We start from the raw sequence: 20,902 nt of genomic DNA, 5'->3' as shown, positions 1-20,902 counted from the left end.
CGGGCGTAATCTGACCGTTGTTTTCGATTAATTTGAATTTGATATCGGCGTTATGAGCGACCTCTGTTGCTCACATCCTTTGACGATGGCGATTTCGCAGCAAAATTGGAAATTCACGGCAGCTTTTAAGCATGTTAGAACAGAGCGATTGCGACGATTTTTGGCACAGATCTTTGAAAATTACCTACCTTTAACTTGCCCGAGGCTGGATTGCGAGCGACGCGTGGAATTGGAGAAATTGGCCGAAAACTGGGAGGCTGTCGATCTCGGCGGGCCATCGAAGTTGCCAGCCTTGTCATTTTTTCTTACTTTAGGTGGGGGCGGTGACGACTATCGAGGAATTAACGGCCTCAAAACCCCACGAAAACACAAAAGATCATACAAAAGATGAAAGGAAAGTGAACTTTATTTATCTGGCTTACAGTAGATCAACGTTTGGGATGAAAAGATGCGAAATTCAGTATTTTATGGAGCATTTCTCACGATCAGTTGACTCAAGCGGAGGTCAATCGTTACAAATTACAGTGAATGTATGGGATCAAGTAGCGCATATCGTGACGCTTGAGTCACGCGGCCTCAAACACAGAGACTTGTCTGCCTGTGTTGGACGAAGGCTGCTAAATCGAATCATTACGGTATACCTAAATGAATGTCAGGCCCGTATCCTGCACTTTGCATGGGGAGGTGCGCATTAGCGCCTCCGGCGCGAGAACATGGGGTGGAATGGGGGGTATTCGCCCCCGGAAAATTTAAAAAAATGGGTTTATATCTCAGACAAGTTGACATTTCGTGCGTTTTGGAGACAGTTCATTAGGAAACAAGGCAGGTAAAACTTAACGTAGCAACGACAATAATTCTGATACATTTTTAAATTCAAAACGTATTTTTAAATCACTTTCTTTCGTGCCTGGAATTTTACGGACAAAATTGTCCGTGGATTGACAAGATTTTGCTGCTGCCTTTCCCTTGCCTTTTTCTCGTTTTGTTCTCTTCGGCCCATTTTATTACGGATTCTTCGAGAAACTATACATTTCAATGCAGAGTACCGTATTCCGAGCCTAGCAAGTAACCAGTCTCCTCTCTTTTAGGTAACACCTGAGAATATTAATAGCACTTCGAACGGTTCGACAATGAAGGACATTAGGTAGAATGTATCGTTGAAATTAACCTAGAACCACAGAATGAGGGGGGAGGGGGTGGTGCGGACGCACCCGTCGTACCGCCCCCCCCCCCCCCCCTCCCTACGGGCCTGATTCTGTGTATATCGGATATCATCTACCTGCTTTTCCATACTCCCTTTGAGAAGAAACAGACCACCTGGGCGAGTATAAGGCTTTTAAAATCTCACAAGAAAAAAACAGGCCGCTTTCGAAGATAAACCATTTTTTACGGGTTTTTAGCGGATTAAATTCGAAAGTACGACAAAAGTCGCTTTATCTGGAAAAAAAGCTTAAATGATTCCTGAAGTGAGATTTGTGTTTGTTGGGGCACAGGCAGACAAGTCTCTGTGTTTGAGGCCGCGTGACTCAAGCGTCACGATATGCGCTACTTGATCCCATACATTCACTGTAATTTGTAACGATTGACCTCCGCTTGAGTCAACTGATCGTGAGAAATGCTCCATAAAATACTGAATTTCGCATCTTTTCATCCCAAACGTTGATCTACTGTAAGCCAGATAAATAAAGTTCACTTTCCTTTCATCTTTTGTATGATCTTTTGTGTTTTCATGGGGTTTTGAGGCCGTTAATTCCTCGATAGTCGTCACCGCCCCCACCTAAAGTAAGAAAAAATGACAAGGCTGGCAACTTCGATGGCCCGCCGAGATCGACAGCCTCCCAGTTTTCGGCCAATTTCTCCAATTCCACGCGTCGCTCGCAATCCAGCCTCGGGCAAGTTAAAGGTAGGTAATTTTCAAAGATCTGTGCCAAAAATCGTCGCAATCGCTCTGTTCTAACATGCTTAAAAGCTGCCGTGAATTTCCAATTTTGCTGCTAAATCGCCATCGTCAAAGGATGTGAGCAACAGAGGTCGCTCATAACGCCGATATCAAATTCAAATTAATCGAAAACAACGGTCAGATTACGCCCGCAAGCGACAAAATTAACCCTTGCCCCATCCCACAGCGCACGGCATGTCTGTGATAACAGCAAACTGCATAACCTTTTTTGCTAGCTCTACATCTTTTTTTCCTAAGAAAGAGGCACAATTTTAATTAATGGGCTATTGAAAAAGTGAATGCTTAAAGCATAACTATAGAAAACGCAAATTATTGATATGGTTTTTCGTCTGACATGCTGTGCGCTGTGGGATGGGGCAAGGGTTAATTTTGTCGCTGGCGGGCGTAATCTGACCGTTGTTTTCGATTAATTTGAATTTGATATCGGCGTTATGAGCGACCTCTGTTGCTCACATCCTTTGACGATGGCGATTTCGCAGCAAAATTGGAAATTCACGGCAGCTTTTAAGCATGTTAGAACAGAGCGATTGCGACGATTTTTGGCACAGATCTTTGAAAATTACCTACCTTTAACTTGCCCGAGGCTGGATTGCGAGCGACGCGTGGAATTGGAGAAATTGGCCGAAAACTGGGAGGCTGTCGATCTCGGCGGGCCATCGAAGTTGCCAGCCTTGTCATTTTTTCTTACTTTAGGTGGGGGCGGTGACGACTATCGAGGAATTAACGGCCTCAAAACCCCACGAAAACACAAAAGATCATACAAAAGATGAAAGGAAAGTGAACTTTATTTATCTGGCTTACAGTAGATCAACGTTTGGGATGAAAAGATGCGAAATTCAGTATTTTATGGAGCATTTCTCACGATCAGTTGACTCAAGCGGAGGTCAATCGTTACAAATTACAGTGAATGTATGGGATCAAGTAGCGCATATCGTGACGCTTGAGTCACGCGGCCTCAAACACAGAGACTTGTCTGCCTGTGGTTGGGGTTCTATTCAATCAGATTGAATAATTTCCCGTCATAAACACATAACATCCCACACGATAAATTAACATTTTCAACAATCTGACCACCAGAACAAGCCATTTGCATCCATACATATAACATTTTCAAGAAACAGAGAAGAAAGTTGATCGGAAATCACCTATCTTTTTTTCTTTTTTTTTTCTGTATTGCGAGAAGACCGGACATTTCTCGCACTTGAATAGGCTGGAAAAGAGATAATTTTTCTTTTGACACGCTCTTTCTTGTTAAAGGGACTGTGTCACGGCTAAGTTAATTTTATGTTATTAAATTTTGCCAAACACCCGCTATGAAACTAAATGTTTGCAAAGAAATTAGTTTTATGATTCTAAATGAAAAAACTATAGCTTCACTGCAGCCAAATGTGTTTCCCGGCGTTATAATTTAAAGTTACAAGCAAACAAGTTTAACTTTGAAAACTGTTCCGCCGGATCACTTTTCAAAAACCCATATCGCAATCCGTTTCAATCTTCGTCACTTTTGGCCATCCGTACCTTCTTTTGCATTTGGTGTGTTATTTAAATATTCCTTCACTGTTTTAAGAGGTTATTTGATACATTTAAACGAATTTGGTGGTCATTTCCTATGCCTAAGTTTGGCTAAAATCCGTGACACGGTCCCTTTAATAATGTTAGGAAAGATAATTTCCTCCACTTCATCCTCAGTTCAGGAAATAATTCAGAACGCGCAGGTGGCGAATTGTCGATGCCTTTGTCTTAATTACTAAGCGGGAATTGCGCGAGACAATTGAATGCCAGCCTACATGACGGTCGCACTGCGACTTACAGTAGGCATCATTGTATCGAAAATGCCAGGCTCCTGTGTCAGCAGATTCCTCAGGGAGAGGGGAAGAAAAGCAAACGTGGCCAATACAGTTTCGCCCGTTCATTTTCTAGCGTATATTGTAAACACTCAGTTCATGTGTAATCTGGGCATTTTAGAGCCCTTTCACGTTAGCTTGCTGCAGACAGTTATTAGTTTTTGAGATTTCCGAGAGAGACTGAATGCGAGTTGGACCCCCTTTAAAAAAACAAAACAAGAAAAACGTGGCAGCGAGAAGCTGTTACAGTCGAATCCCGATAACTCGAACTTTCAAGGGAAATCGAAAAAGGTTCGAGATTTCGGAAGTTCGAGTTATCGAGGGTAAAATTAGTAAGAAAATGACCTGAAGGGGAATCAGAAAAGATTCGAGTTAGCGGGAGTTCGAGTTACTGAGAGTTCGAGTTATCGGGATTCAACTGTATATAATCTTCATCACTTTTCACTTGTGTTAACGTTTCTGGGAGTTTAAAACTGGTGGCGTATATGGGCCCCTGATGATGGGCTAGTATCCCATCCCATCCCGTCCCGTCCCGTCCCACCCGTCCCATCCCGTCCCGTCCCCTCTTCTCCAGGAGAAGGATCAATACGAGAAGAACTGGGAACAAGTCTACGTGCCAGTGAATGATTCGACAGATCTACAACCATTGACAGGATGAGGGTGATATAAAACAGAGGAGCTGGCCCTAGGAGGGAAAGTGGATTTATCGACCGCCACTGAAGTTGATAGCCAACGGAAAAGTAATTTTGTTTCTTAATAAGGCAATCACTCTCAAATGATTGAACCCACAAGCTTTATTTCGTTCAAGATCTTCAAGGTTATTACATTCCGACACCAATGATGATTATTACCCTTTTATATTATTCCACATTTATCCCTATATTATTCCACTGCTAGAGCATCTTGTACCGCAGTATTTTCCTGTCCCCGTCAGGTGGCTTTTCCTTCATGCTGCAGAGATAAAATAAAAACTATATTTTTATTGCAATTCTCTAGTCCAGTTCTTCGGCTTCCAATATTTCAGCGCAATAGGAAGTCAGAAAGTGAATAATCGGTTCCAAGAAACTTAGCCTGTTCCAGGCTCTCAGTAGCTGGGGGAGAGCTTTTTTGGAACTTCATACTATCATGGTGTCTACTGAAACAGTCAGACTACTCGCCCCCGTTTTCTATGAGCAATAGTCAACTCACTCATAGAAAACGAGGGCAAGGAGCCTTATCGTTACAATAGTCTTTTCAAATAAACAAAATACAAGTTTCGCATATTAGAGGTGCACATTACACTCGTTTAGACACAACTGTTTACTGTGAGGTGAAGGACGGTCTATAGATAACTTACATACGCATCTTATGGGCCGATGCAAGACCAAAAAGAGAGAGAGACACAAGTACTCTTGTTAGATAAGTAAAGATATATACTCACGGCAAGGCTTTTTCGCGCATTTCTTGGTCAGTTCAGTGCTTCCTTTACAAGGTGGAGGACTTTTACATGTCCTTGTTCTTTTCTTTTCTCCAGTGCCACAAGTTTTGCTACATTTCCCCCATTTGCTCCATGCGCTGAACTCTGAAGAAGAAACAAAACATGATTTATGGTACGAACGGGCGGATGGATGGACGAGAGTATGGAAGGATGGATGGACGATTGAGTGAGCGAGAGAACTTGTAGCAGGTTTAGAAAGTTTTAAATCACTTTGGAAAGCACTTTCTGGTTTGCTTATGGTTTGTGTTTTCTAAGCTAATTCATTGGTTCAGTTAATCCTGATTATTTTGCCCTTTCAACCAATCAGATGCAAACATAATTTTTCTTCGACTTTTGATTGGTTAATTAATGTGTTATATGTGGCTATAATCATTCAGTTGGCCCAGCTATCAGTTCCAATACTGGACTTACTACAATCGTCCTTATTACATGACCGCGAATCGGACTTTTTCCCCCTGCAGTCTTTTCCGCCATTTGCTGGGGCAGGATTGGTACAAGTGCGAGTTTTTGTTTGTTTTCCTCCACCGCAGCCGTAAGTGCACACTGACCAAGATGACCACGGGCTCCAACCACCATTCACAGCTGGAGGGAAAAGAAAATACAGTTTCAAACATAGGCATGCAATGCGTGCAAAGAGTTTTTGCTACCTGTAATTACAAAGGGATTGGGTGTGATTCGGAGAAAAAGTACAGATAAAAAAATGCAACTAAACCGCCTTTGTAAAGACATAGAAATTCGGCCATACAATTCGAAGACTTTATATAGCTACTACTTACAAAGAAACAGATACAACTAATTCTGATCTTTGTGACGTGCTTGAATATTATGGCTTTATAAAAAGGTATCTTTTGTAATTATCAAAGCATAAGTAATTTATTATATAGATACATTATTTTTCATTCGCTTTGTCTAGTTTTTAAATTAAAAAGCCTTTAATTAGTACTGAACTATTTTTGATTACTTTTAAATATTTGAAAACAATTGTTATTTTTAGTACTATTAACAAAGAACAAAAGTGTATTATCTTTTCAGTCATCATAAAATAACTGTCCATGTAGTTAGCAATTCCACTGAATGTCTTCTCTCCCATTTTTGACGGAATTGCTCTTTTTTAAGTCTTAGCACGAGACCTAGGCTCATTTTTCTCACTTTATTAATCGCTTGGGTAAATATAATGCACGACCTGACAAATAGATTGCAATAAAATTGGATGTTTTTTTTTTTCTATTACTCACGTGCGCAAGGGCCGTTATTGCACTGTCGAGACTCGGTCGAGTCCCCACTGCATTGCGCTCCACTATTAGACGGAGGAGGATTGGTGCAAGTGCGCCTGCGCTGTTGGGTTCCATCACCGCATGTGACACTGCAGGGATCCCACGCTGACCAGTCAGTCCAACCTCCATCAACTGCGCATGTGTTACCAAATGAAACCAGTAAGGAACTAGTAATTAGACTTACTAGACTTGAAATAATCGATTTTATTCAGCGGTGACTTTGAACGCTTAAAACTTTTTCAAGATTCAACCAAAAACTTTTTAAATGTATCTAAAATTTATCTGGGAATAATTTGGTAGGATAGGTTGTTGTTACTCTAATGCAATTATTTTCACCTGTTTAGTTTTTTTGCACCGTTTTATTGATTTTGAGTACTTTTCAGATTTTGTTTTGAAAAGCTTGCTCGTGTCCCAGAACACTCCAAACTGGAAAAAATACTAATAAAAAACGATAGTAAAACCGTCAAATCACTTCAGCCGAAAAGCTTGTTAAATACTAAGCTAAAAAAACAAGGATAGAAGAAGATTGAAGCAACTCAACTCGCTCTCACATAAAATGGCGGGGTTTAATTTTTATAGATGAAAACTGTTCCTTGGCGCGCAATGCATCTAGGGTGAATTTGGGCCTTTAAGAACAACGTACCAGGGCATGGATTTTCGTTACAACGTTGCGTCTGAACAGGCGGGCCAAGGATAAGACAGTTGTTTCCTCCTCCTGATGGCGGTGGGTTTGTACAACTTCGCTGTCGTGTTTGAGAGCCACCTCCACAAGTGACAGGACAGACAGTCCAGTCCCCCCACTCTGAGTAGCCGCCATCAACTCTTCCTGGGTGTGAGAGAGAACCGCAATCAAATAAAACAGAGTACGATTGAACGTTTTTTTTATTTATTTATGTATTTACTATTTACTTTTATTCAATAAAAAAAAATTCGAAAAAAAATCGATATTTTTAGTAATAAGTTTTTATGACTCGTAAAGCGCAGTTGATCACTTTTATGAAAAGATGCGCTATACAATTTTTTTTAATATTATTTTTGTTATGGTCCTTGATAATAATCACATTAGTGGCAAAGTGTTGTAAGTTCTTGCCTTTCAATTTATAGAGTATGGACCCAATCCACCTTCAAGTTCTAATTTCAACAATGATATGCCGTGACAGTTTTTTGTGACCCCAATGTCCACATTCAAATTCTACTGACTGATCTCTATATATTTGCTTATAGTTTTAGTTGGGAGAGTGTGTTAAAAGATCAAAGAAATTTCCCTTTCCGACAATTTTATTAATTCTCATAACCGTTTCTCTTTATGTATTGATCAGCAGTTTTCAATCAAGTGTCGTAAAAACGAAACCATAGTTATCACTCTGGCAATCGAGGCAAATACACGTAGCCGGTGCAAAGCGCGGGAAAACGTGCGTGAGCGAGTCACGATTGGTTTTGGTTTTACTTCCGATTGGTTGAGAAAGTGGCGCGGGTTTTTTAAACCAATCACTAAGCGTAGTAGAGCAGTTTTCAATTGAGTGTCGAAAAACCAAAACCAAGGTAATCACTCTGGCTAATCACAAAGGACACAGAAAATCCAGTGAACCAATCAAAACTCGAAGCAAATACATGTAGCCGGCACGAAGCCTGGGGAAACGTGCGCGAGTGAATCACGATTGGTTTTAGTTTTACTTCTGATTGGCTGAGAAAGTGGTGCGCGTTTTTTAAGCCAATCACTAAGCGTCGTAGCTAAACCAAGATAAATGCGAATTTCTTTCGACACTCAAGTGAAAACCGCTATTGTGAGGAGAATGTGTCTTAAACGGTTAACGGTTAACTTACCTGGACGCATTCGGCAGCACCTGATCTGAGTTAGACAGTCGATTGTATTTGCATGACAATTTGCTTTCTTGTACAATCCTGTCATGAAGAGCCCATCTGAACACTGTTTCGTTCCATCTTGTGTGAAATCCACATTAATTTCCTCGCAGTTACCAGCGTATTCTTCTGGAGCGCTAGCCGGCTTACAGCACTGGCCCTGGCCGATATCAGACAAGAAATTTGGTCCAACCGTGAAAAATCCGTGGAAGAAATAACCTTTTTTGCACTGCGCCCAAACTGCATCCCTGATCAGGGAAAATGAAATAAAATCTTAGAAATACAATCGAATGCCTGTAGGAGTGTAAATGTGTACTAAGTTTAAAGCTGTGCTAGATAGATTTTTTTCAGTAGGGTGTATTTACCTTTATTATAGGAAATTAAGGTCGCGGGGGATACCTGTGCATGAATAAATTCATGAGGCGAAATTTTGTTTGTCCTGCATCTTTTAAAAGGCTAATATTTCGGTTGTTATGGGTGCGATTAAGCTTACATTTTACAGCGACCTAAAGAAATGATGAAAGATTATGACTATCATTTTTTATTTGGTGGATTGTACTTAACGGCGGTGATATAGCCTCGTAAGTTACAAATTACGAGATACATGATTTGGTGGCAGAGTTTACGGATCGACTATGAGACAGCACACTGTGATCTTGGCAAAAACTGATCAGTCAGTATCTCTAGTGTGTCATAACAGAAGCGGATTTTTTAATTTAAAGTTTGCCAGCAAACTACGGCGGTTTAAGTGCGCAAATTTGAATTTAATGTCTTCTACCTCTTTTTAAAAGCGCTCTTTTAAAATTCCGCTTCTGTTATGACACACTACAGTATTCATAGTTTACCTATCTGCAGTGGCAAGTCATGAAGTTCTGTATCCGTGCTGTATTCTCTGCCACAAAATTGTCGGAAAAGTCCAAACTTTGAGATTTCCGAAGGTGTCCCGACCTAAATACGATCATTTTGCCAAGGAGAGATGTAATTATGGTAATTATATTCCACGCTTTTATGGCGAGAACAATGCGTGTTTAAATAGGACACGATTGTTTATGCCGAATATTTTTGTGATTACTCTGAGTTGCAGAAATATTCAAATTTAAATGAAAACAGGCTCAAAGACTTCCTACAATCTATATGAACGTATATCGCTAAGTGTTGTTTAAATTGGTTAAAATATCAAAGAAACAGGAATTTTTTACAAATCACGCGCACGCGCCCATATTTTTATCCAGTCATAAATATCTCGTAAAGTTGTCGATGTCAGTCGTTGTACTTCGTGCATACGCTTTAAATAAATGCATAATGATGAGCCTAAGGTGTCCCCCGCGACCTTAACGCTCCATGAAATTAACAAGAATTATCAAAATTCGCGTCAATTTAAGTCGCGTTGTTGTGTTAATTTCCGCGACATTATTTGTCTGCAATGTTTCCAGTTTGTTCTTGCTTTCATAAGATCGGTGCAGCAGCCAAAATATCTTAAGAGAGATTACAAATCGCGTTAATATTTTGTAATTTTGAAGAATTGCCCCGTCCTTCGCGGTAATTTCCTTTATGCATCTTTGTAATGTTCTTCGCTCGTTGAATACATCAAGCGAAAGAGAAATGAACGCACTTGCCTCGCTTCTATGTAAGGCCACATGAACAATATCCCTTATGACTAGAAGTGGGCAACTGGGAGATGAAAATCGCGTCACAAGCTGCATAAAATTATTTATTTCGAGAAATAAAAAGCTTTTATTTATAACAAATTTTCCCTCCAATTCGCGTTTATTTCAAAGTCTTTAATTTAGGGGAGCGTTAATTTCCTATAATAAGGTGGAAAACAGGTACCCCAAGCCCCAAGCTCTATGAGAGAAATAGACCGTGTGACCTTTGTTCAGCGTTGTGAGTGTCGTAATTTAAGTGTCACGGCGACTGTTGCGTTACGTCGAAATTATAAGGATTTGTATGGAAAGAAACGATTCCTACTTCAGTTCGAATATATGAACGAGTTTTCAAAAAAATCCCTTCCTAAGCTTCTCTGTCTGTTGACCTGTCTCCTATGTGGTTTTGGAGCAATTCAGCGCGATTCCAGTGAGTTTTTAATAGTTCCATTGCTTTTAAAGCAGAGAAGTTCAGGAAGAGATTTTTTTGAAAACTCGTTCGCATATTTGAACTGAAGTAGGAATCGTTTTTTCCCATACAAATCCTCATAATTTCGAAGTAACGCAACGGTCGCCGTGACACTCAAATTACAACAGTCACGCAACGCTGAACAAAGGTCACACGGTGTATTTCTCCCATAGAGTCTGGGGTACCTGTGGGTAGAATATGAATATGAATATCGACATTTTCTTTCGTAACTGACCTCTGCGTAAAAGTGGTCCACCATTCCTCCAAATAACAGTTATTTCCTTCCTGGTTATATGGCGGATTAACTGTACAGCACGTGGCAGCCTCAATGACGTCAGGTCCTGTCTTCACAGTACCAGCAGCTGCATATCCCTCGCTTCTCAATCCACTCACATAGGAGATGTCATTTTGGCACTGGGACATGGAATCACCCCCTATTCCAAACGTACTGCTCCAATCTTGTTCCGTACACTGCTGGCCTGTGGCGGGACTGGTCCCGAAAACGTACAGCAACTGAATGATGACAAACACTCGCATGGTTTTTTATTGAATCTGAAATCTTAAATGCAACCAGAAAATTTCAGAGGCGAGTAAAACTAGGCAAAAAAAAAAGGCATTAAAGATTAGTTCTCTTAGTTTTCGTAGTCACAGTTATCGGCAAAATATAGTTTTTTCCGCGATTTTATAGGATACATAGCACTTCATGGAAAGAGAGCTCTACAAATGAACCAAGGAAAAAGTAGAATACCGGTTATTATAAACATTGACAAAAAGGCCTTTTCGCGATCATCGATTATTTTCAAAAAACAGTTCGATTCCTTGCTGATTTAAAGATTGAATAATTTTTTACTGTTGGGGAAATTCAGCTTTACTTTGTCGCGCCCATGAGTTACCCTAGTCTCCCTCGCAGCCGTTCTTAGTGTCGTCACGCAAAATTCCTCCTTTAGTGGGGAGGAATTTTGCGTGACGACACTAAGAACGGCTGCGAGGGAGACTAGAGTTACCCACGCTCCACGTCTTTTTCGTGGGAACCTCATGGTAGCCACGCGCGTACGCGCAATTTTTCACCGCGAACTCGCAAACTGCAAATTTTTAGGTTTTTCTTCTGCCTTTTGAGTTAATGTCAACGAATGATGACCTGAATAGCATAAATGTTTTTGCTTGTCACACAAAACTTTTTCTTTAGAACCTCTTTTTTCAAGGCCCTGCCTGATGTTTCGAATGAACTCACTCAATCTGCGTGTAAATATAGCAAGTGTGTTGATCACATTTTTCCTAATTCAAAATCAACGGCGCGTGTTTGATCGCTTAAGCCAGGTTTTCACTAGCGACGTAAGCACAAGCACAAGCATAACAGCTCTTATTTCATAGTGAAATATAAAAATATCTTTAATCCCAAATGTTTCGTTTTCCTCTTTTTTGTGGTCGCTTTCGCTTTCTTTAACACAAGAGTAGAGGAGACAACAACACTCGACGTCTGAGAGTTTCTGCCGCAATATTTGCCGAGAGAATGAAGTCGAGAACGGTGTCTTCTAACTAGTAAACATCGTATTCTTATGCCAATGTGCTTGTGCTCATGTCGACGTTCGTTTTCACCGTGACTTGGCACAAACTACTTATGCTTGCGCTTGTGTTTGTGCTTGTGCTTGCGTCGCTAGTGAAAACCAGGCTTTAGTCAAAAAAAATTTTTAGCATAGCTTTAAATTAACTATCTTTTACTGACTTGCAATGGTGCGCGTACTTAACCTGTTGAAAATATATCGACAGTTGATAAAGAACAAATACGCGCCGTTAGAGGACCTTAGAGGATAGAAAGTCGAACCTAAAACAGCTTTTTTTAAATCTATACTAATCAAGATAGCGAGTACAAGTCTACAACGACATCGAAAAGAAACACCCGATACATTTCGGCATATGAAAAATCACTGTTCTCTTAAAGAAATGATACAAAATTTGTGTACGCTTTGGTAACATACATTAACATTTTGTACCCACAGAGAGCCAAGTTTGTCAATGGCATTCCAGCCCTCCGTAAAAGCGGTCGGATTTATCTGGAAAGGCCCCTCATGGCTCGATAACTTTTTGTGGTTTTGCCATTTTGTAAAGTATAAAACAACTAAGTTTAAACTGAAGGTAATAAAACTAAATGAAAAAAAGGATTTTTTTGGAAAGACAACATATTAGTACTAATGAAGTAAAACCCAATATTCATCCGTTACTTACATAAACAGTAAAAACCGAAATATTAAAACCTACTTAGTTCCGAAGCTTTTTGGTTTTAATATCATAAATGGCATCCCACAGCGTTGGAACTATTCCATCACTAAAACAAATCAAACAAAAGAAGCCACACATTTCAACTCTCTAGCCAAAAACATGTACCTTGTACTTAGCCCAACATACTTCTTACAAAGTTCCTGTTACAAGCTAGGCGCGTCAAGAAATGAAAATCCCCTGCATGAAGGGTAGTCTATACAGTATTTCTCCGTAATACTAAAATCAGCGACTTCTTACTACCTATACCTTTGGTTTTCGTGAATAAAATGTTCAAAGTGCTTGCAGATGCCTTCTCAACTTCAGTAAAAAAGAAACCTTGCAGAAATTCAGGATGTACAATTCAATTTTAAAAGAATTTTCTATTTTAGTTTAAAGAAACAAATTTGACTGACTATGTATGTTAAAACTGATCCTACCTGACTTTCTTCGTCAAACATACACCTTGGTCGCTATGAACCAAATAAGCGAGTGAAATATGCTGAACTGCGATCTGTCTATTGCCTGGTAATGCTTGCTTAGCCCCCCTTTTCGGGATTATTCACTCCAATTCCATTTGCCGAACAAACATAACGTCCTTTAACTGACAGGTAAACCCACGTGCTCATAATCAGTTAATGTGTCAGAAAACACATTTCCTCGGAACTCGATGCGAACCTTCAATTTAATTTCATCAGTGTTTATAGACCATAAGGTAGATTACTATTTTGTTAACGTTGAAATTTAATGTTCCGTAATACATTCCGTTGAATATTGTTTGGAAGTACAGTTTGAATATTATTTTCCATCCGACCCTCTTCCTTAGAGTAGAAAACTAAGTGGTATGAATAATTCTCGGGTTGTCTTGGTGCCGATGTTCTTTGTCATGCGGGCTTTGTGAATCACGGAAGATGTTGAGTTTCGAAGCAAACGTTTTGTCTTGTAAACTTTACAATCGGTAGCCGTATATAGTAGCGTCAGTCACAGTGATTTGGTTAAACTCCCTAATAAGATAACCTTTGCAGAATTGAAAGTTAAAGCAATGTAAAGGAAATGGGCCGCGGGATAAAAAAAGCATCAAATTGTTTAATCGCCAAAATTTTCGTTAATACTGTCCGGTTTTCATCAAATGATGTTATGTTCGATTTTGGTTTTGCTCATGCGTGTTTGTGGTAGTCGTTGCTGATATTTTCCTTTGTAGTTAAGTTATACTTCTCTTGCTTAATTTACAAATGCATTACGCCTTACCGCCTTGCCTTTTAGATTCAGTAAACGCTGGGCAAAGGTCTAGAATTTTTCAAAAGTAGTACTTGACGCATAATGTCTAGTCGAAAACTTAATAAAATAAATAAACACTTACAAACAGTGTATAGCGTAACATGGAGCAAAACGTTTTCACTGCAATATTATTAAAATGCTGGTCTACCTTAAACACTTAAACTGCAAAAAATGAAAATGTTGCTTCATATTAGGGTTGTAGGAAATATGTTTTCTGATACATTTATTGAACGTGATTGATTATGAGCGCGTGATTTAATTTTGAATTCAAGTGCTTTCAGGTCCCGAAGATTATAGACGTGACACTGAAATGGAAATAGATCACGAATCTGCTTTTCTGAAAGACAAAAAAGACTTTAAAGTGATCGCTTTAAACCACATGATACTGTTAGAACTGATAAACCGACCATTTCAACCCAATAAATCAGCTAACTCGGAAGTTATCAAACCCAAATGCGAAGGTTGTTTTCTAGTTTTACTGGGGAGATTGTTAGAGACAAGACACTTTTCCTTGGAAACTAAAAGTCTTCCAATGCTTTAAACCCTGTGGGGCAAAATACTCCCCAAAATATCACGTATAATTGATCATCACTTACATTATACAAACAATGTATAACGCAACATGCAACAACACGTTTTCATTAAAATTCAATATTAACAATATTACTGGTCTCCTTAAACTTACAAGCTGAAAAATGAAAATGTTACTTCACATTAGGGTTGTAGGGAAAATGTTTTCTCGTACAAAAATTGATCGTGATTGACTATGAGTGTGTGCGTGGTTATACAACTCTGTGGTGTAGAAATTCTCCCTCAAGACAAAACATTTGCCTAGAAACTGGTGATGCCGAGGTCTGAAATTTGCTATAGATAATAGTTAACGCATGATGTCTAGCCGAAAAATTCAAACAAATAAACATTTACATTATAGAAACAATGTATAACGCAACACGGAACAACATCTTTTCATTAAAATAAAATATTATTTAAATGCTGGTCTACCTTAAGCATTTAAACTGCAAAAAATGAAAATGTTACTTCATATAAGGGTTGTAGGAAATAGTTTTCTTATACATGAATTGATCGTGACTCACTATGAGTGCGTGCTCACAAACGCTGTGGGGAAAAAATTCTCCCCAACACAAAAACGTTTGCTTGGAAACTGGTGATGCCAAGATCTGAACCTTTCCAGAGATAAAAGTTAACGCATTATGTCTAGCGCAATAATTAAATGAAAGAAACACTTCACATTATTCAAACAATTTATAACATAACATGGAACAACACGTTTTCATTAAAATATAATATTATCAAAATGCTGGTCTACCTTAAGCATTTAAACTTTAAAAAATGAAAATCTTACTTCATATAAGGGTTGTAGGAAATAGTTTTCTGATACATGAATTGATCGTGATTGCGTGATTAACTATGAGTGCGTGATAATAGTTAACGCATTATGTCTAGCTCAAAAATTGAAACAAAGAAACACTTACATTATTCAAACAATGTATGCACTCATGGAACAACACGTTTTCATTAAAATATGGTATTATCAAAATGCTGGTATACCTTAAGCATTTAAACTGCAAAAAATGAAAATTTTACTTCATATAACGGTTGTAGGAAATAGTTTTCTGAGACATGAATTGATCGTGATTGCGTGATTAACTATATATGAGTGCGTGCTCACGCACTTTGGGGTGCAAAAATTCTTCCCAAGACAAAAACGGTTTGCTAGGAAACTGGTGATTCGCAACGGCTGTATGGCTAAAAATTACTCATATATTATACAAGACAAAATAATGGAATAAGTCAAACAACGCAACTTTGTAATAACACGAGTTTCGTTTTGTCATAAGCCTACCCACACCTTGAGGAAAGTCAGGTAGAATAAGTTTGAGACGTGCTTTTTTCTTTCTTTTTATTTGTTTCTTTGAACCAAAATAGAATTTTAACTAAAAGGTCGACCGTGCACTTCCTGCAGGTTTTGTTCTCTTGAATTTAATATTTTATTTGTTTTTCCAGTTAACTCATATTTGTTATTTTCATTCAATAGACATGGCCGTTAACTGCGGTTTTCTGTTGCTGGTTTTGGCTCTCTGCAGTGGCTGTAAGTAGTTGTTCTCGTTCATTCATTCTATTTTATTATACCTTAAGGTTACTATTTTTAGCGGCTACTTATTTTAGCGATTTTTTCAGAGCAAGATGTAGCGACTATTTTAATTTAGCGATTTTCCGAAAAATTTAAAAAGTTAGTGATATTGTGTAAACCAGTTTTTAATAAACATACAGCTAAGATGGAAATAAATGTTCAGTAAAAGAACAAACTCACTTAAATTATACGAACATTTGCATTGCCAGAAAGAACAAAGTTACCGGCATTAAATTTTTAAGTCGACTATGCCTATTTTGTTTCCCTTTGGGGTCGGAGGGGAGGTACTTAATTTTAACGCGTATTAAATTTAACCGAGACAAATTTTAGCAAGTACTTAATTTAGCGGTTTTAGCCCAACTCGCTAAAATCGCTAAAATTAAGCGTACTACGTGCGGACAGTTCTCCCAAATCGTCCCCTTGAAAAATTTAAGATTTTCGAAATACACCCTTTCAAGCGAAAAGTTAAAACAGTCACTCAAAACTTAAGACGGAATCCGCCAGGACTTCGAGTATTTATTGGATAAAAATATGTACCAAACTTATTTTCATCTTATTGTAGACTTTTGTGTTACTGTTTCAAATATATTTTCAAAAGAAATCATATCTAACAACACCAATTAGAAGTTTCACTGAATTACACTGAATCGTGAGATTTTGCCTATAGCTTGTGAACTTTGAAATTTCTTTTCTCAGGCTCTGATAAGAAAATGTTGTACCAAAATTATTTACACCTTATTGTAAACTTTTGTGTTACTGTTTCAAATATCTTATCAAAAAAAATCATTTCTGACGACACCAATTATCGAAAACAAATTTGGAAGTTCCACTGTATTCCATGCACTAAATCGCTTTAAAGACGTGAGATTTTGCCTATAGCTTGTGAACTTTGAAATTTATTTTCTCAGGCTTTGATAAGAAATTGTTGTACCAAAATTATTTACACCTTATTGCAAACTTTTGTGACACTGCTTCAAATTTCTTATCAAAAGAAATCGTTTCCAGCAACACCAAACACCGAAAACAAATTTCGAAGCTTCACTGAATTTCACTGAATCGCTTAAAAGACGATTTTACAAAATGGCTACACGTGAGATTTTGCCTATATAGCTCGTGAACTATGAAATTATTTTCTCAGTCTCTGATGAGAAATTGTTGTTGGTATTATCACGGATAATAACTTACATCTTTACCTTTTATTAAGGGTAGAAGATAACGCAATAGGATTTAAATTATTCTGGTACTCGATTTTTGTCCAACTTAAATTTATAATATTACTCGATTTCCTGATGGATTCCGTCAAAGCTTTCTACGCCGCATATGCATAGATAGTATATTAATCGTTGCAATTTCGTTTACCACTGCTCTTTTTATGCATTTTTCTTCAATTGGGATCTATAATTATAAACCGAACTAAGTAAGGGCCTGTTTACATGATTCCGGAATGACTTTCATTCCGGAACGAGTTCATTCCATCCCCATATATTTCTCTGTATCTGTTTACATGATACCGAGACGAAATTTCGTTTCTGCAAATCATTTCGGTTCTCATTCCCGAATGAAATTTTCGTTCTGGAATGACATTTTATTCTGGTATCATGTAAACACAAAACGAACTTCGTTCCGAGATGAAACTGCATCTTATGAAACTGCATACAGAGGCCACAGATTGAACTCAGAGCGAAAAAACATAATATTATTTCCTGTTTAGCCCAAAAAAGTAGCCCTATGGTCAAATTGCTCGTTAAAATTGCAGATATGGTCATTAATGAGCACAATAACATGTTTGCGCGAAACCTGCACCACGTACCTGAAAACGCCTTAAAGGGACTGTGTCACGGATTTTAGCCAAACTTAGGCATTGGAAATGACCATCAAATTCGTTTAAATGTATAAAATAACATCTAAAAACAGTGAAGGAATACTTAAATAACACACCAAATGCAAAAGAGGTACGGATGGCCAAAAGTGTCGAAGATTGAAACGGATTGCGATGTGGGCTTTTGAAATATGGTCCGGCGGAACAGTTTTCAAAGTAATCTTGTCTGCTTGTAACTTTAATTTATGACGCCCGGGAGACACATTTAGCTGCAAGGAAGCTATGGTTTTGTCATTTAGTATCAAAGAATAATTTCTTTGCAAACATTCAGTTTCATAGCGAATATTTGGCAAAATAAAACATAAGATTAACTTAGCCGTGACATAGTCCCTTTAAGTCGAACCGCTCGACTTTGTCATGTGAATGCAGAATAAGTTCATTCCGGAACAAGTTTCTTTCCAGAATGAACAGATGAAAGTCATTCCGGAATCATGTAAACAGGCCCTAAGTATCAATGCCTTCTCTTACAACCCCACATCCCATCTAATTGTTGTGCTCAGGATTTTTTTACGTTTCTTAGTGAAATTCAAGATAAACCAATATCAAGTAGAATTATCTGGTTTAATTTGATGTTGAAAACTTATCTACTAACATACCCCTGGATAAGTACATAGCAGTTCGTGTAAAGGAAGGCAATACGGATATTTAAAGTCAATAAGTACTACCGAGCTTTTAGTTTCCGCATAAGAGTTGTTCCATGTCCCGCGCATTAAAATGTTGTGCGTTAACTTTGAATATCACGCTATTTAATTGCTGGTATAAATTCAAATTGCAGTTGTAAACGAACTTTCAAATGCGTGACTATGATCGTTGAACGATCGAAACATGTCTTGCTACAAATTGAAAGTGGTTATTCATTTTTTGAAATGTCTCAGAACTCTTTTATACACACGTCAGTTTTAGTTTATTGCTTTGTAAATAACACCCTTTCTTTCTCCTCTTTGCAGTTGCTGTTTTAAGAGCACAAGGCAAGTTGAGTAAGATAAACGCAGGGCAAATAGCGTTTCTAGTTCTAAACAATTTATACGATCATTTGTAATCCTACAGAAAACAATATTTGTCTTTATAGACAAACCGTAAATTCTCCCGATCCGCTAGTTATAACTTTTAGCACATTTTTAATTATTAACTATTATTGAGTACCACGATCTGTCAAGATTTTCTTGCCCACTCCTCCAAATAGGAGGTAGACGTGTAAACTTTTGCTATGCTCTTTTAGCTAGCAATTATCAATTGAGTGTCGTAAAAGCAAAGTAATTACTCTGGCCAATCAGAAAGGACACAGACAATCCAGTGAACCAATCAAAACTCGAAGCAAGAACATGTTGCAGGCACGAAGCGCGGGAAAACGTGCATGAGCGAGACACGATTGGTTTTGGAAATTTTTAAACCAATTACTAAAGCGTATTAATGCGAAACCAAAACAAATCCAAATTACTTTCGACACTCAAGTGAAAACCGTACATTTCAAACTGGCATGAGGCTAACCAGCATTTGACAAAATTGTCCAGCAACTATTACAGAAAAAAGCAACATAAACTAGCCTTTAGTGTCTTCTTGTTCAAAACAAAGAAAATAAATTATGTGAACTATGCTATTAACTAAAATCAGTCTTTGTTTTTCTCTTACAGGCGAGCGCTGTGACCAAGGCTGGAATTTTTATGGTGGAAACTGTTACTTTCGCGAAGACAGTAAGGCTGCTATGACAACCTGGGAAATGGCTCAAAAAATCTGTGAAACGAAACAAGCCAATTTGGTAACAGTGAATGATGCAAGTGAACAGAAATTTCTGGAGGGTATTCTGGGGGAAAGAGGAAGTTGGTGCGGCTTGAATAACAAGGACAACCAGAAGGAGTTAAAGTGGGTCAGCGGAGAAAAAAGTGACTACACCAACTGGGCTCCAAACCAACCTAGTAAGAGCAATCGAAGACGCTGTGTTCATATACAAGTGGCTAGTGACAACCACAAATGGGTCATGCAAAGGTGTACAAGGCAATTCAGATTTACTTGTGAGAAAGGTAGGTTCGGGATCTATAATTCCTGGTCATTTCATGGTTTTCTATGGAAAACAGAATAATATGTTGGATTATTATTCGACTTTGGCGTCAATTGACCATATAAGGTCAAGAGGAAATAGGGGTTGAACCCAAGCCCAGGATAATTTGCGTGCGCATGCGTAATTTTTCCACCGAAAACGGGAGTAAGACCTTAAATGGCAGCACGTTTGAAAACGCGCGCACACAAATGATGAATTCAACACCGGAATAACTTTAAAAAAGCTTAAACTTGCCATTATGCGCCAAAACCCTCATTTGTACTTACTTACTCGCAAGAGTTCAAATCGCTCACTCAAACGGCGAATTTTTGGCGCGTGAAAATACTCTATCCATAATGCTATCTGTAGTGTGTTTATTTTTAGCGGTTAGTGATACGTGGTTTAGGGTTAACTTTAAAATTAAGAGTGTTTCTGGCTGTTCCGGTTTTCCTGGATTTTGTACCTTATTGTTACTTATTTTCGCGGGTACTTAATTCCGAAAGGAACAGGAAATTCGCGAGACTTAATTTTCGCGATTTGGCCAAAAATACGTAATTAGCATAAAAAATACAATAGAAATCGTTTAGAATTAATTTTCGCGGGTCTTTAATTTCGCGATTTTTTGAAAATCGCGTCGCGAATAAGTCCCGCGAAAATAAGTAACAATAAGGTATGTCATTATGTTCATAATTAATTGGGTTCAGTGAACGCAGGTAAAGACATACCATTTTCGTGCATAAAAGGGACTACGTGGATTTCGCAGATTTTTGGTCTAAAC

General features: G+C 38.3%; 2 protein-coding genes across 3 annotated transcripts in view; one reads left to right on the top strand and one right to left on the bottom strand.

Moving 5' to 3' along the window:
* Window positions 1-4,580: 4,580 nt before the first annotated feature.
* Window positions 4,581-13,309, bottom strand: LOC144658947 (coadhesin-like). 2 transcript variants are annotated; one of them, XM_078519460.1, is made up of 8 exons: window positions 13,221-13,300; window positions 10,763-11,086; window positions 8,380-8,663; window positions 7,199-7,381; window positions 6,517-6,687; window positions 5,693-5,863; window positions 5,225-5,365; window positions 4,581-4,755 (listed from the first exon to the last, which is right to left on the bottom strand). In XM_078519460.1, exons 2-8 carry the CDS (start codon window positions 11,062-11,064, stop codon window positions 4,751-4,753), a joined length of 1,257 nt encoding a protein of 418 aa, XP_078375586.1. In that variant the 5' UTR covers window positions 11,065-11,086; window positions 13,221-13,300; the 3' UTR covers window positions 4,581-4,750. The 2 variants fall into 2 exon arrangements, 1 of the variants encoding a protein (XP_078375586.1); XR_013571807.1 differs by lacking the exons at window positions 4,581-4,755; window positions 5,225-5,365 and adding an exon at window positions 5,378-5,514 and having other exon boundaries at window positions 5,597-5,863; window positions 13,221-13,309.
* A 2,550-nt stretch (window positions 13,310-15,859) lies between these two features.
* Window positions 15,860-20,902, top strand: part of LOC144658936 (cartilage intermediate layer protein 1-like) — a 36,858-nt gene continuing 31,815 nt past the window's right edge. The window contains exons 1-4 of the mRNA XM_078519447.1: window positions 15,860-15,943; window positions 16,115-16,168; window positions 19,037-19,057; window positions 19,721-20,107. Coding sequence (XP_078375573.1) covers window positions 16,117-16,168; window positions 19,037-19,057; window positions 19,721-20,107 — 460 coding nt within the window. The 5' untranslated portion in view covers window positions 15,860-15,943; window positions 16,115-16,116. The remainder of the gene's footprint in view (window positions 15,944-16,114; window positions 16,169-19,036; window positions 19,058-19,720; window positions 20,108-20,902) is intronic.

This window comes from Oculina patagonica, chromosome 6 (assembly GCF_052425735.1).
Source record: "Oculina patagonica isolate OP01 chromosome 6, crgOcupat, whole genome shotgun sequence".
Lineage (NCBI taxonomy): Eukaryota > Metazoa > Cnidaria > Anthozoa > Scleractinia > Oculinidae > Oculina > Oculina patagonica.
Note: the sequence above shows the minus strand (reverse complement) of the source record. Positions and strands in the feature narration are given on the sequence as shown.

Bases quoted from the DNA above. Each gene is read 5' to 3' on its own strand.
- LOC144658947 (XM_078519460.1), bottom strand. From the start codon at position 11,064: ATGCGAGTGTTTGTCATCATTCAGTTGCTGTACGTTTTCGGGACCAGT. The intron at 6,688-7,198 runs GTACGTTGTTCT...ACACATGCGCAG, and splicing joins TAACGAAAATCCATGCCCTG to TTGATGGAGGTTGGACTGAC. The intron at 5,864-6,516 runs GTGAGTAATAGA...TTTTCCCTCCAG, and splicing joins CAATAACGGCCCTTGCGCAC to CTGTGAATGGTGGTTGGAGC.